Raw genomic sequence first — 15,106 nt, forward strand, 5'->3', positions numbered from 1 at the left:
ATAATTTCATGTTTACTTTATTTGTAATTCATGAGTTATCACCTTTCCAGTTGTGAGTTTCTCATTTCTGTAGCATCCTGCTGCTTTTCTATTTAGAATAGCCCTTTCAATATTTCTTTTAGCATGGGTTTAGTGTTGCTAAACTCCTGCAGCTTTTTTTTGTCTGTGAAACTCTTTATTTCTACTTCTATCCTAAAGGATAGCCTTGCTGGATAAAGGATCCTAGGCTGCATCTTTTTTTCATTCAGGGCTTTGAATATATCTTGCCACTCCCTTCTGGCCTGTAGTGTTTGTGTAGAGAAATCAGCTGAGAGCCTTATGGGGGTTCCCTTGTAACTTACTCTTTGCTTTTCTTTTGCTGCCTTTAGAATCCTTTCTTTATCCTTGACTCTGGCCATCTTGATTATGATATGTCTTGGTGTGGGTCTATTTGGGTTCTTCCTGTTTGGGACCCTCTGAGCTTCCTGTACTTGGATATCTGATTCCTTCTTTAAGTTTGGGAAGTTTTCAGTCATGATTTCTTCAAAAACCTTTTCAATCCCCTTTGATCTTTCTTCTCCTTCTGGGACCCCTATTATGCGAAGATTGGGACGCTTTATATTATCCCATAGGTCCCTTATGCTATTTTCATTATTTTTTATTTGCTTCTCTTGTAGTTCTTCTGAATGGGTGCTTTCTATTGCCCTGTCTTCTAGATCACTAATTCGTTCCTCTGCATTATCTAGTCGGCTTTGCACAGCTACTAGATCATTCCTCATCCCTGTCAATGAGTTTACCCACTCTACTTGGCTCTTCTTTATAGCTTCAATTTCATTTTTGACATATTTTATATCTCTAAACACTATCTCTTTTAATTCCTTCAGCAATTTGATCACTCCATTTTTGAAATCTTGATCTAGTAGGCTATCGATGTCTATTTCGTTGATCTTTCTTTCAGGGGATTTCTCTTGTTCTTTTAATTGGGAAAGGTTTTTCTGCTTCTTCATCTTGCTCATACCTCTTTGGCACTGTGGTTTATGGAGTATCAGTTGTTTATTTTGGTCCTTAAGGATTTTATCTATCTAATACCTATTTAGGAATAAAACTTAGGAAAAAAAGAAAAAAAAATAAGAGAGAGAGAAAGAATTTTAAAAGAAGGGAGAAAGAGGGTTTGAAAACAGTGTATAATGAATAATAGAAGAGTGAGTTGAAGCAGAGTATTAATCGGGTTGAGACGTCCTTTTAAAACCTTTACAAAAAAAGGGGGGGGGGAGATGAATACATGTATTTGAAACCTGTGTCTAATCAATAACAGGACATCAAAACCCAAGAGAAATAGAAATGAATTAAGAAGTAAAAATTAAGAGAGTAATAGAAAATAGAACAGGTAAAAACAGATTTAAAAAAAAAAAAAGGAGGGTGAGGTGGGTTTGTCGGTGTTCTCCTGGAGTCTGTGTGCTTTTAATGTGAAGTCTTTCTGTCTTCGTCCTGTTTTGGAAGCTCAGCTTGCTGTTTTCAGAGGCCCTCCGTTGGCGCCCTCTTCTGTGCTGCTCCCAGCACCTGTCAGCAAGCAGATCGCGCCTCCTCCTAACACTGGGTCAGGTGCAGCTCTCCTCTGCTGTGGGCGGGCGGGTCGCTGCCCCTCTGGATGCCGCAGTCAGATGTTGCAGACTGGCCTGGTAGGTGGGCGGGTCGTGCCCCCTCCCAGCACCTCGGTCAGGGGCTGTGTTCCTGCCCGAAAGGCGGGGGGCCGCTCTCGCTCTACCTGCGCCGCTGGTAGCTCCGCTGCTCTGTGCGGCTGCACGCTCTGCCCTGGTCGGCGCTCCGCGGGTGGGCTCGGGGAAGACCGAGGGACAGCCCTGTCCCTGCTCCCAGCCAAAACCCAGCTCCTTGTTTGTCTTTGTGGAGCAAGTCTCTGAGGGACCAGGATGGAAGGATCCTATCTGCCCTGGGCTACAGGTCAGTCTCAGTCTGGCCTTTGAGGCTGCTAAGCCCTTTGGTGCGGATGCAGGTTTCGCCCCGCCCCCGCCTGGGTGCTAAGCGCCGGGGGATATGGCGGCTGTGCCTGAGCCCCGCCTCTCTTCCCCCGAAAACTTTCCGCGGGTTTTCAGAGATGGGGGTGTGCACCCTTCCCCCGAGAGCACATCAACCTTGCTGTTTTATGGAGGGCCCAGGTTGTTCTGCCCTGTGCACCCACAGCCACGGCGCGCAGCCCCTTGCGTTCCCCAGGGGCTGCCTCCGTGCAGCCGCCCGGGTCCTCCGCCCTGCTTGGGCAGCCTGGCCCTGCCCGCCGCTGCTGGCCGCGTCTCAGGCTGGGTGTTGGGGTGACGCTCTGTGCCCGTTTAACTTAGTTCTTTTAGTCAAGGGCTGCTCTGTACAGATCCGAGCCTCGGAGGCTCCCCCTCCGTCCCGCTGGCCTCTCAGTTGGAGAGGGGAGACCCAGCGAGCGAGCGCCAGTCCTCCTTTGCTGCTCCCTCCCCGCGGGACCCGTCCCGCGCTGCTTTGCCTTTTGTTCTCTCTTTTTTCCTTTTCTCCTACCAGATATTTGGCGTCTTTATCTTTTGAAGAGGGCGATGTTCTCTCAGAGTTCCGCAGGTGCTCTGGTTGACCGAGTGGGTCTGTAGATGTGGGTCTTGGTGTATTTGTGGGAGAGGGTGACCTGCGAGCGTTCTTCTACTCCGCCATCTTCTCCGTCTCAGCAAATTCTTCTTAAATGATGCTGTCACCTTTCTGTAACTAAATATTCCATGACTTTATAAAATGAATGAGTGTCTTGAACTTGGCTAGAAGGTTAAGTATCTCATGACACATACTTTAAATCACCTTCACACAAATACAGCAAAATGTTAAGATTATGCCTCCTTGGCCATTTACAAGGTCACACGACGGCAGGGGTCAAACCCTAGTTTCCCAGGAGGCCTGGTCACAACATCCCTGGCCAGGACAATGGGCCATGCGCCCCGTGTGCATTTCTCTAGCGAATGCGCTGTGTGTAGTATCCCCTACTCTAAAGACAGGGCAAGCGAAAGGAGCCTGAAGTTCCTTTTAGGGTTAATGGGACTCTCGTAAGTAATACAGAGAATTAAAGAACCACCTCTCAGTGAGGTTATCTGTGAGAAAGGTTCTTGCAGAAATAGGGCCTTCCCAGGTTACATTTCCCAATCAAGTTCAAAAGGCTGATTATGTGCTAGAATTTTGGGTTATTTTAGAATCTAAAGTCAAGTGTGATCATATACAACCATAACATTAATGCTTTTTACATGTATATTTCATCTCTTTTTTTTAAGTGGTCAAAGTCTGACAGTGATTAAGTCAATTTTTATAGAAAACCAGAGCCCTTATCTGGAGTGTAGCTGGTAATCATATTAATCAAGGCTTTTCATTTTTAGAAGCATTATGCTCATTCACATCAAAATCCATTTGTGGTTATATGGCCACCGATTTAACACGCACCTGGTTACATAGCGCGGGATTCTCCCTCCTTTGAGGCATTTAAATGTGACTGATGGACCCGTGCCAGGAGGAAGCAGACCAGAGATGAAAGAGGAATTGATACTCATTTCCACACCCATTGGCACTTGTTGGCATTTATCTCATTTAATTCTCCCCCGACCCTATGAAGGAGGTTGCTTTTTGAAGATGTGGAAAGAAAGGTACAGAAAGTAGGAATAACGAGTCTCAGAGGTCACCCCATCCAGTATAGCTTGGACTGAAAACACATCTGCCTGATTCTTAAGCCTGACTTTCTGTCCCTGCAAATGCTGCAAGCTCTGTATTCAGTCACTGTTAGAGATGATGAAGAGTGAGGGCTCAGAGGGAGATGCTGACATCTATTTTATTTAGCCCAGTGTCCTGCTAAAGGTGGCCAGGGACCTCACATCCTATACGTTCCATCAATTCAAAGTGTGAAGACCTGTTAACATTTGTATACAGGGATTTTACTTCAAACTCCAGCTATTTAATTGGCTACAGTGGCAAGCACCCATCTCTTGGCAATATTCCCCAGAATAACATCAGATAGGATTTAATCAGAGGTAAAGTGACCCAAGGCTGAGTTTAGCGAGGGTGGACTCCTGAGGGGCATCAACATTCACTGTCCCCAGGACCTCCTCATCATTCATTCTCCTTTTCAGCATAAAGCTGAGTCCCACGTACTACGGATTGTAGCAAAGGACATTTCAATAATAAACTCTCTGTGTTTAAACCAAGCTGGACACCTTTGTTTGTTAGCAGAAAGGGACTGCTGCAGAACTGTCAATCCTTGCAAAAAGACTTCTGCACACTCATCATGTGACTAAACAAACTGAAGTCATTTAAAAAAAAAAAGTCCAGTTCCTGTGCAGCAGTAAACAGACACACAAGGACCAATTTATGCCTAGAAGGAAAAATGACATTCTTTAAAGCATCCTGTTTGGTGGCAGTCATGATCATTAGTGAAAGTAATATCTATTTAAAAGCAGTAAATGCCTATTTCCAAACAGAATGGACTGACATGCAAAGGAGGCGTCAACCCTGGCAAACATCCCCAGGCTCCCCAGAGAATCATTATGGTCTGTCACTTAACTGACTTCCTCCTTGATTCTTCCTCTTTTTCTTTTTCTTCCCTGCTGAGTATTATCATCTCAAATCAAATTAAGTACTAATAGTAAGTGTGCACAGCAATCACTTCAGAAAAGCAAAACATTCAGACTCAAGAGGTTCTAGAAAAATATTATTTCTCATAATAAAGATTGAGAGCCCAGGTGGAAATGTGAGAGAGTTCCAAGAGGGTTATAGCAACTGAAGCTGCCATCCAGGTAACTAGTGGGGAACCACCAACAAACAACATTGCAATCATTTAAAAAGAGCATCCTCCCCGATCTTTACCTCAAGTCCCTTCCTTCTAGCTCTAATATCTCTAGTTATTATTAATAATAATAATAGTAATAATGTATCAAGATAGGAAACAACTATTAGACCTCTCTCTTCTTTGGTTAACAGCAAAAAATGCCAGTTTGACACATGGGAAATTTCAGATCTGACTCAATATAGCGATTGTTGTCCACTGAATATTTAATGAGAAAAATGTCATGGATTATCTTTTTTTGACTCTCATTTTCAAAGAGCATAGATTCCCCTGTTAAGATTTAACATATTGGCTTTTAAATACTGGAAATTAAAGATGGCCTCAAACTTCTGCCATAACGTGGCTGGTAATTAAGGTAGGTCTTAGTCTTAGTTCTATGTTCCAGAACCAAGCACTCAATCTTCTTAAGTTGGACTTCACGTTTCATTTGGAAAATAAACTGTTATTTATTCTTTTTTTTTTTTAAAGCCAAGTTAAGACTATTATTTAACTTCCTGGCAACAAAGAAGAGCAAGGATTATAACCAGAACTTTTGAATTTACTTTGTCATCTACAAGACGCCCTAAACTACTCAAACTAAATAATAAAGACAAAGTCCCTTGAAAAATTTTTGAACGCAATAGGATAAAAGAATGTCCATGAGGTAATTCTCCAGTTAACATAGCTCTATCTTCCCAATTTCTGTCCTGGGGCCACATGTTGGCAGGGTCTAGTTGATCCTGGTGGACATTCAAAGCAGTGATACTCCAAATCAAACAAGTCTCCTTCACTAAAGATGTCTGTAATTCATGAGTTAACTGTCTTGGGAAAAAGTCAGCAATTAAAAATAAATGTTTTCCACTGAACTGGAAACATCTGAGGTGTGTGCCTATGGAGGAGAGCGTGGGGTACTGAGGTCAGCGCAAGGGGGTGGTGAACACAGACTTCAGTGAACATCAAAAGAACAAAAACTCACCTGCGTTAATGCTCTAAGGAGCAAAACAAAGCTATTTCCAGGTGACTGATAAAAGCCTATTATTCTAAACCAAAAGAGTGGAGAATCACAAACACTGATGTGAGTGACCCTAGAAAACTAATCAAACGTCCTAATTTTATACATGAGAACACTACAGCCTTAAGAGGTTAGAGGACTCATGTAAGATCACGGTAAGAGTTGGAAGGTAACCTAAATGTAAATACTGGTTCTCTTGTCTCTCTGGTCATTGTTCTACCACAAATAGAATACTTCTGTATGACGTATGAGTTCATTCCAGTCAAGTAATAAATTGTGCTGGGTACTGCAAATAGTTCCCACCTACCTGGAGCATAAGATGCAAAAAATCAGACTTGCCGTTACAGTACAGAGTGGTCAGAAATATTCACTGACTGTTGCTCAAACAAAGGCACCCATTCTAGACTCATGGGGTCAAAGGCTTCTCAGCTGATCTAACACCTAGACTCATTCCTTGAAGGAGACGTAAAGATTACGTAAGGGAGAAGAGAGAGGAGGAGAAAGCTGTTCTAAATGGAGGGAATGACCGACACTTATGATCAGAGGTAAAGAGAATTGTTGTGTTTGAGGAAGTGAAAGGAATTCAATGTAGTTGGATCACTGAATGCTTGGGTAGGGGTTGTGGTGAGAGATCAGGCAGGAAAGGTACGCAGGGCTCACCGAATTCTGAAGGGCTTTATGCCCAGTTACGAAATGTGGAGTTTCTCTCAAGGAAATGGGAAGACAGAGAGTTTTAAAACAGTAAAGTGTAACGATTAGCTCTGCATTTTGGAAAGAATATTATTCAGGCCATAGAATTAAAATACTTGATGCTAAATGAATATAAACTGATGTGGGTCATTATGGGAAGAGTCAAAAATTATTTGGAGTCTCTGGCCAAAGCCTTGCCTGGGAGACCTTTGGGAGACCACCATCCCTCAGCTAAGTACTTAGAGACCATTTTACTGACAAAAAAAACTCGAGCTCTGAATCTGCTCATCATGAGTGAACCTGTGGAGATCTGGGCACATGTCAAAGATTCTGAATTCTACAGGAAATCCTCTCCAAACTGCTGTAACCTGGTTGTGTTTCATTGGGCAGTCATCAATCTCTGATTAGAGTTTTCCAAGAAAAATGAAACTACCTAACTCATGCCCTCCATCTCAAGGTGCTTTCAGCCTCTCCACATCTCCTGGTGGATTGTGGGTTCATGTCCTATGCCCTGCTCAGGCAGCATTAGTGGTGATCTCTTCTATTTTCTGGTGGAAGCTGGTTAATCCAAAGGAAGCAGAATTAGGGCTGCTAAATAAGAGGAGAGGATCAACTCAAGGATCCTAAGGTTTTCCAGTTCAAAACTGGAGGAACAAAATGAAGTGTGTTCTTTTGGGCCATGTTGTGTCCCAATCCCCACCTAGGACAAAATTCAGGTACTCACCCCTTCGCCGCCATTTTCACCTGTGTTGGCAAGCATTTCCTGCAGGGCTCTGACAGAGAGGGACTGCTCCAGCACAAAATTGCAGACGCAGAGATCTGGAGGAACAAACTGTGGAAATAAAACCAGAATGAGGATACCTACTCATATCAGTTGGGGATCGGTCACACAATAACATCTCAAGGGCAAAGAGCTATGAATCAAAGTAACTATTGGCTGGCTGGTTGGATGGAGGCATGGACGGATGGACAGATGAGTACAAAGGCAGATTTTTCTTATTTAAGTTAAGATGGGTTTCAAGGTGGATTCTAAAGGATGAGGAGAAGAAAATCCCCACGTCTCAAGGGAACAGTCATGAAGATGTCAGGATCAACTTGAGTGAGGGTTGATGGAACAGATGGGAGAAGAACCTACACACAACTTTGCTGAAGGAGGGAAGGCTGACTGACACTGATGTCTTGGTGGGACCAAAGGAAGAAAGTCACTGGGATCTTACCCACAATAATTTGTAAGAGGACAATGGACAGACCAGAATATGGCTGTAGACAATAGTGACCCAAATAGGGAATCTATTTACTCATTGATAGAAAACCTGGACACTATAGTGTAAAAAGAGACAACAGAGGGGATTAAGAGATATTAAATTTAATTCTGAGCAAAGAAATGTTCAGAACTATAAGAACTGATGACCCTTACAACAATCATTCTAATTTATTATGTGCCTAGGTAATATCGTGGTATTCTGGACCATTTCTCAAAAACAGTTAAAGACAACCTTCTCTGCATACTGAAATAGCTAATGCTCACTGAATATTCTTCTGTGCCAGGTATTGATTTAAGTGCACTGCATATATTAACTCATTTAATCCTCACGAATGCTCTCTATATAGATATTTTTAATATTCCAGTTTACAGCCAAGAAAACTAAGGCACAGAGAAGTCAGGTCATTGGCCCAAGGTCATAGTTTACGCTTGGCTGAGTTGAATTCAAATCCAGACAGTCTGTCTTCACATCCATACACTTGACTCTTCACTATTATTGTTGCTGATGAAAATATTACAGATTTTTTCACAATTAGAATACTTTCAATCAGCAAATACTTTATTATATTTATGTAAAACACAGTGCTTGATATTAAGAAAGATATAAAGACATGAAGAACAAAATTATTGTTCTTCCAGAGTTTACAATCTGGTTCCACAATACACTATTTTCCTTGGGAATTCAGCTTACATTCACATTATATACCAAGCCTTTGTTTCCTACTTGGCAATACTGGCTGAACACTGACACCGTGAGAGTAACAGGAAGGAGGAATGAGGGCCAGAAGTCACCAACAGCTACGTCTACTACTTGGAGACAGGTAACACAGTTTCCATGAAGCCTCAATTTAGAAGCCAAAGCAAGCCTGCTACTAAGGCACAGATAACCTCTCTGATGTCCACATTTTCATTTTTAAAATATTAATGGAATTGGCAATCTTTAAGTTCCCTTTAATTTCCAAGTGTTTGTACATTCTTCCTCCTCTTCCCCAACCTCAATGCCCTCAAAAATCAAATGATGTCTTGCTTGCTGGACCTGCCCACTCTTTCCCTTTACTAAAGTTTTAAGACCCCCTAAGCCAAGACTAGGTAATCCTATCCCAAAGGCTACTGGCCCATGGGTGACTTATGTTTTGAGTACTTTCTACTTAAATACTTTTCTATTCAGGGTCTCTATAGTCAGAAATCCTAAAAACCTAGTCTTCCCAGAATTCTAGTATTGCAGGAAATTTCCCAGTTCTCTTTATGAATATGATGTAACTGAGGAGAAACTGTAACACGAGGAGGCAACAGTCTTTATTTTACATGTTTCTTGCTTTGTTTTCAAAGTCTATTCCTGCTGTAGGTAATTAACTTATTCATATGGGACTTGAGCAAGCAGACAGCTGGTGATGCAGGGCAAGGCGCTGCATCCAGAGTGTGTTTCTACAGCATATACAGCATCATTACAGGTACCATACAATAATATGGTAAAGCATTTCCCTAAAGACCATATGCCAAAACCCCATACAGTCTGACCCAGTCTCCCAAAAGAGGATACCATCTCAGAAGATTTTCCAGAGGTTTTTTCCCTACTACTTCTTAGTCTAACTGGACCTCATGTCACCAGAATAGGAAGGAAAAAAAAGCCAGGGTTTCTTCACTAGAGCACGTGATTTAGAGATTTTCTATTCAGGAAGGTCTGCAGCTATGGTTGGTGCATTGAAGGGTGCATGCTGGCTAATCAACTGAACAATCCCAACACCCACGCTGTTACAAGAACCCTATTTAGTCCAGGCTCTTTAAGATAGAAGCTTTCACAGCTCCAAGTGCTAGAGATTCTGCCCTTCCTCAAGACTGTGTGATTCGGAGTCAGCTTTCTTTCCTTCTGTGTCTGGTTTGCTTGGACAGGGGTAGGCGCCCTCCCTGAGCACCGCCACCATCCGTCCTGATGGAGGACCACCAATACTGGACAGAACGCATGCTCCGATGATATCTTTCTCTCCCTCCCAATGTAGTTGTGATTTAATGACTGGTGCAGATGAGTACATTTAAGCAGAGGGACAGTGAGCACGGGGAAGAGGCAGCTCACACTGGAGCGCTGTATCTGCCACCGGTTTACCTAGTTTCCTTAGAGTTTAGTTTTCCTACCTCTAAACTGTGGTCCCTGCCTGGACTCTGTGCTCAGGGGTAAGATCACACCCCTCCAACAGCATGCAAAACAACAGGCAGGCGGTGGTAACGGAGGGAACAGGGCAACAGAAATACCTGGAGAAAAGCAAAATGCAGCTAGTGACTTGTGATGTGAACGGAGTGCAGAGCACAGAGCCATCTGACCTGCGATGCCAGCTGCCAGCCTTAATTAAACTCCACACCAGCCCGAGCTCCCACCTTCACATTCCCCAAGAATGAGCAAAGGCCATTCGTCCATCAAAGCTAATTTGTTTGCAGCGTGAGAGTCCCCCAGGAGGCCAGCTCATTGTCTCTGTGCTCTGGAGCCTGGGCCTCAGTCACTCTGCCTGGCAGGCATGGGGCATGTGTTTGATGATTCTCTGCACGGAGGGAAGGGTTCTGTTGACATCTGTTCTGAAATAGCTCCTCATCACTCTCCCCAGCCCTGTCCCCAGCCTAGAGAAGCGCTGTGTTTCCAAATGTCCTCCAGAAAACCTTGAGATGCCAGGGCTCTGTGTAAGCCAGGAACGAGGGATTCATTTAGTCCCATATGTAGAAACGAGTGGAAGGGAAGGTCTAGGGACCTTCCGTGTTCCATACATCTATGTAACATACGCTTCACTGCCCTGAAAGTATTTTTCTGGGGCTTACTAAAAATCCAAGATGGTGAGAATTTCATACTCCTGTTATTGGATTCATTTAGCATTTTTTCTACCTACCACTCCATCATATGCACTCAGCAGTGTATTAGTTCTAGACAAGCCTTCAGGGAGATGAAGAGAAGAATTAGTGAACAAAAGGGGACTGTCCTCCCTCTACTGTGCTGTCATCACAGTCCCTTGCAGTTTATACAGCCCTTCACGCAGTGCAGTCGGCTTCACTAGATTATGGGTATGATGAAAAATCTGAGTCTCATTCTACTTTTGGTCTCCTCAGTACACAGAATAGCAAGTGCTCAACTCAATTCTTCTTGAACTGATGTTCTGTGTCCTGGAAGATGATCTGAGACCCTGTGACTGATGGTGGCTGTGGTGGCAGACAAAGTGCACCTGCCAGGCTGAGCCGCTTCCCCAAGTCTCCTGTGTATGATTCAAGAGGCCCCCTTCTCTCACTGCCGTGGGTCTTCCTCCCACTTCTCTGTTAGCCCACCTGGCTCCTGCACAGCCATGCCTCAGGGACACACCCTGTAAATGCATCGATGGCTTTGAATTAAAAGCAATGCAGGATATATTGGTTATAGTGGTTAACAGTCTAGTACAGGCCTGCCTGAGGTCCTATATTGGTTCAACTGCTTATTAGCTGAGTGATGTTAGGCAGGTAACTTGGTCTCTGTGTGCCTCAGTTTCCTTATCTGCAAAATAGAGATATAATAGTACCTACTTCTCAGAATAAACTTAAGTTTTTAAGTTTAAAGAGCTTAAACTACGGTCTGGTGCACAGCAAGTACTCAATAAATGTCAAATGTACCCAACACAGGGAAGTCAAATCAAAACATCAATAACTCAATTAAATGTTCATTTATAAGTCTAGTATTTTTGAAGTTTTTATTTTGTGTAAGGAAAAGGTGAAATCCCTGCCCTTAAAGGTTGAGTGGTCTAGTGGAGTACTGAGGAGACCAATGGACAATTTCCAAAGTATGACTCAGAAGGCCCACAGGTGGGGAGGAAGGCATGTGAGGAAGCACATGGAGCTGCACATGGAGCTGCTCACAGCTGGAATGGAGAAGGGGGAGGGGCACAAGTAGGGGAGATGAGAAGCGATGCGGAAGGAGAAACAGGTATTAGACTGAGAAGGATCTTGAGACCCCTTGTCAAAGATTCTGGACTTTATCTTTGGAGCAATAGGCACAATTAAAGGGAGTGATAAAATTACATTTGCATCACTGAAAGAGCACTGCAGGTCCAGTGTGAAGGGGGCTAGACTGTGGCAGAGATACAAGTTAGGAGGCTGTTGCAATAAAGTGGTTACAAGGTGACAACGGCATGAATGCAAGTAATGGTGATGGAGATAAGGCAACGAATATGGAAAATCTTCACAAGTTAGGAGAGGATCTGGTGACTACTTGGATGTAGAAGAAGGAGAAGATGATGATTGGTGTTTCTGTTGGATGGGAAAAGAGTGCCAAAAAGGATTCAGCAAGAACAAGCCACATCGAGGGTCAGAACTACTGCACAGACAGTAATTACACATGGCAAATTGTTCCTGGATCTCCCATTAGGGCAGCAGAATGATGATGTCTTTGTGACGATGTAGGGGTACCTGCTGATGTCAGCAGAGGGAGGCCTATCTGGGAGAAGAGGAGGAATCTGAGAGAATGATGCACATGCTCCACTAAAGGAGAATTTCTGGAGACACAGCATCCAAAGTCAGCCCAGTTAACCTTACTTTGCTTTCCCACATCCATCAGGCAGTCAGCTGGTATTCAGAGGACCTAACAATGTGCATTCAGTGCTGTACTAGCTGCTGTGGGAACAAGAGACAAAAGACATGGCTTCTATTCTTCAAGGAATGTTTAAGCAATTTGAAGAGACAGACCTCCAGTACATTAGACTTTATAAAACAATGCAAAAGAGTTTATTCAATGCTAAATTAAAGAGTGTGAATTATATGTCTTGCAGGACCCAGAGGCCTCTTTGGCAATGTGGTGATTAGGAAGGGCCTGACCTGGCTGGAGCATGACCTAAAGAGGGTTTATGCGGCAAGTGGTTCCTGGAACATAGCCAAGAGGTCAAATTTTTGTTTCATGAATGAAAACTATTCTCTCCTCCAGAAAACGTGCCAGGACACTCAGGTCCCATTGGGTAGAGCGTGGCATTGAATAAGGCCAACTTCCCAGGGGAGAGCATCGGGATGGCCAGACATGTTACGTGTAGCTTGTATTTCAGGGGCTTTAAGCACTTCAAGACATGATCTCATCCACCTGCAGAAGACATTAGCTCATTTGTGGACTGCCTCTCTATTACTGATAATACATAATTATTTGTATTGTGTTTATACTTCAAAGGCAGAGCCAGTGATTAACCAAACTAACACCTCCATCTTGTCCCAACAAGGTTTTATTTAAGTATTTATGCAGTTAAATGTCTTTTAAACCTACCTTTGTCACCTTTGCTGAGTTTCTGATAGATTATAATGAAGAAAGTTATATTGTGAATGTTTACATCTGAAGCTGTTGCCCAGTCTCTGGATTTCTACAAAAATAGCTGATTGCTTTACAGCTATTTTTAGAGGTGGGTCAACTGAGATACAAAGGTATTACGTATAACTCATATGGCAAGTGGAGAAACAATAGAATTTATATATGCATTAAAATGTATCTACTTCTATATATTAGGTAGCAGGTACAGTACTAAATTCTTTATAAATATTATTTCATTTAACTCTTACCTCAACACTTTTAGCAAAGAAATTATAGATTGCCACTTTATAAATGAGAAATCTGAAACTCAGAAAGGCTCAAACACTTCCTCACAATCACATGCTGAGAATAGCATTTAAATCCAGAATTCCAGACTCAACTCTGACACTGTGTCCATATCCCTGAAGAGTAGGTTCCCATCCCTACACCAGTGCTGCAGAACCCTAATACTGCTAGACTACCTCCTTCAAACTCCTTTCTACTTTAATAAGTTAAGGACTTCGTATTAGGTTCTTGACAGTCTCAGAAAGAGTTCTGGAATGGCCATTGGGGATGCAGAGACTACAGACTGCCGTTAGTGGGGCTGTCAGAGGTCAGGAGTTTTATAAAATTGATATTCCTGGCAGGAAAGATCATTTCCATCTTTACACAGTTCTGAAATCTGAGACCGACTTATCCTGTTACAAGCTCTCTCTTCCAAAATGCAGTTCAACTCTGGGCATGATGGGGTAAGTTTCCACCAAGGACATACATATGCAGATTTTAAACATGTGTACATTTTAAACATTTTGAGGGAAAAGAGTCTGCCTACTTGTGTTAAAAGTTATCGTGAAACAAGGTTAAAATGTATAAAATCTTACTTAAACTGTTTAAAAATATATTTTGCTATGGTAAAGGATAGAGAGTCTTTATGAAAAAATATATAGAACATTTCAAAACATTTGAGCTCCAATTTTTGCCTGAACGTTGCTAACAAAAGCCACTGTATGTAAACAGTAAGGTGCACAAAATTTAAACTTATAGCTGGAAAACATTCTTTTTGGGAGGAGAGGAGAAAGATGTCATTCTCTTTCAAAGGAATGAAGTGAAGAAGGTGCCTTCTGATGCCTGAGAATCAACCATGGGAAAGGAAGTGCTCTTAGTATCACCGGTTTCTAGGTGGTTCTTCATTCTAGGGAACAGTGAGTGGCCCTGGGGGCACTGACAGCTGTGGACAGTCACCAGCGCAGAGCAAGGAGACTTACTAAGCAGCAGCACTCATGGCCATGAGCAGAGCGACTGCAGCATCTGGTGCCATCCTGGCCTGAGGTTTTCTCCAAGACAGAGGGAGTATTCAGAAGGGAAGAGATGGAATAAGCTGATTGCACATAAGGAAAAGGAAGAAGTTTATCAAGTTATAGAAAGGTGTTGATATTTAACAAAATAAAGTAAAAAGTGTCTACTAGGGAGTTAAATATTTACTTGAGAAGGACACTTGCTGAAACTTTTCCTGGGTAAGAGAGGTGCCACTGCCGCCTAGAAGCAGGAAATTCAAATTGCAGGACAAATATCCTTCAACTGAAGCCTTGCCAAGAAACAGCAACTCAAGGTGATAAAGAACTAAAAACACCTACAATTACTGCTTCTTTGCCCTATCCCTCAAATGCCCAGATATTGGCTGTTTGACACTGATTGACAGATCCATTACCATCTAGCCTCTCATAGGGAGAATGCTCATTAATTCAAGTCAGAGTAATACTTGCAACATCAGTTACCTCTTGATGAGGCTCAGAGATTTCTCACAAGAGCTAACACAAATGAGCTTGTTCTGGAAGCATTAATGCAGAAACATGGTGGGCCCAAGAACTCCTGGGAAAGACTGCTAAAAAGATTCCTGGGACCCTTCTGCAGGTGGTACTTGAAAAGAACATTCCAGCTGATTCTGAAGCAGGACGTGTCTCACCCCAATGTGAAAGACACGGCAGAGCAACTGGACCAAACAAGTAAATTTAGGTCTCCGGAGAGTAACTGATTCTTACCCTAAATCTTTTGTTAAAGAGTTCAGTT

At 42.9% G+C, this 15,106-nt stretch overlaps 1 protein-coding gene across 10 annotated transcripts in view; it reads right to left on the reverse strand.

The window, feature by feature from the left end:
• RYR3 (ryanodine receptor 3) overlaps positions 1–15,106 on the reverse strand; it is a 500,053-nt gene that overhangs the window by 317,239 nt on the left and 167,708 nt on the right. For all 10 annotated transcript variants that reach the window (XM_045524185.2, XM_074365868.1, XM_045524186.2 and 7 more), the window contains exon 3: positions 7,231–7,338. In XM_045524185.2, the coding sequence (XP_045380141.1) occupies positions 7,231–7,338 (108 nt within the window). The remainder of the gene's footprint in view (positions 1–7,230; positions 7,339–15,106) is intronic.

Source organism: Camelus bactrianus, chromosome 6, assembly GCF_048773025.1.
Source record: "Camelus bactrianus isolate YW-2024 breed Bactrian camel chromosome 6, ASM4877302v1, whole genome shotgun sequence".
Classification (NCBI taxonomy): domain Eukaryota; kingdom Metazoa; phylum Chordata; class Mammalia; order Artiodactyla; family Camelidae; genus Camelus; species Camelus bactrianus.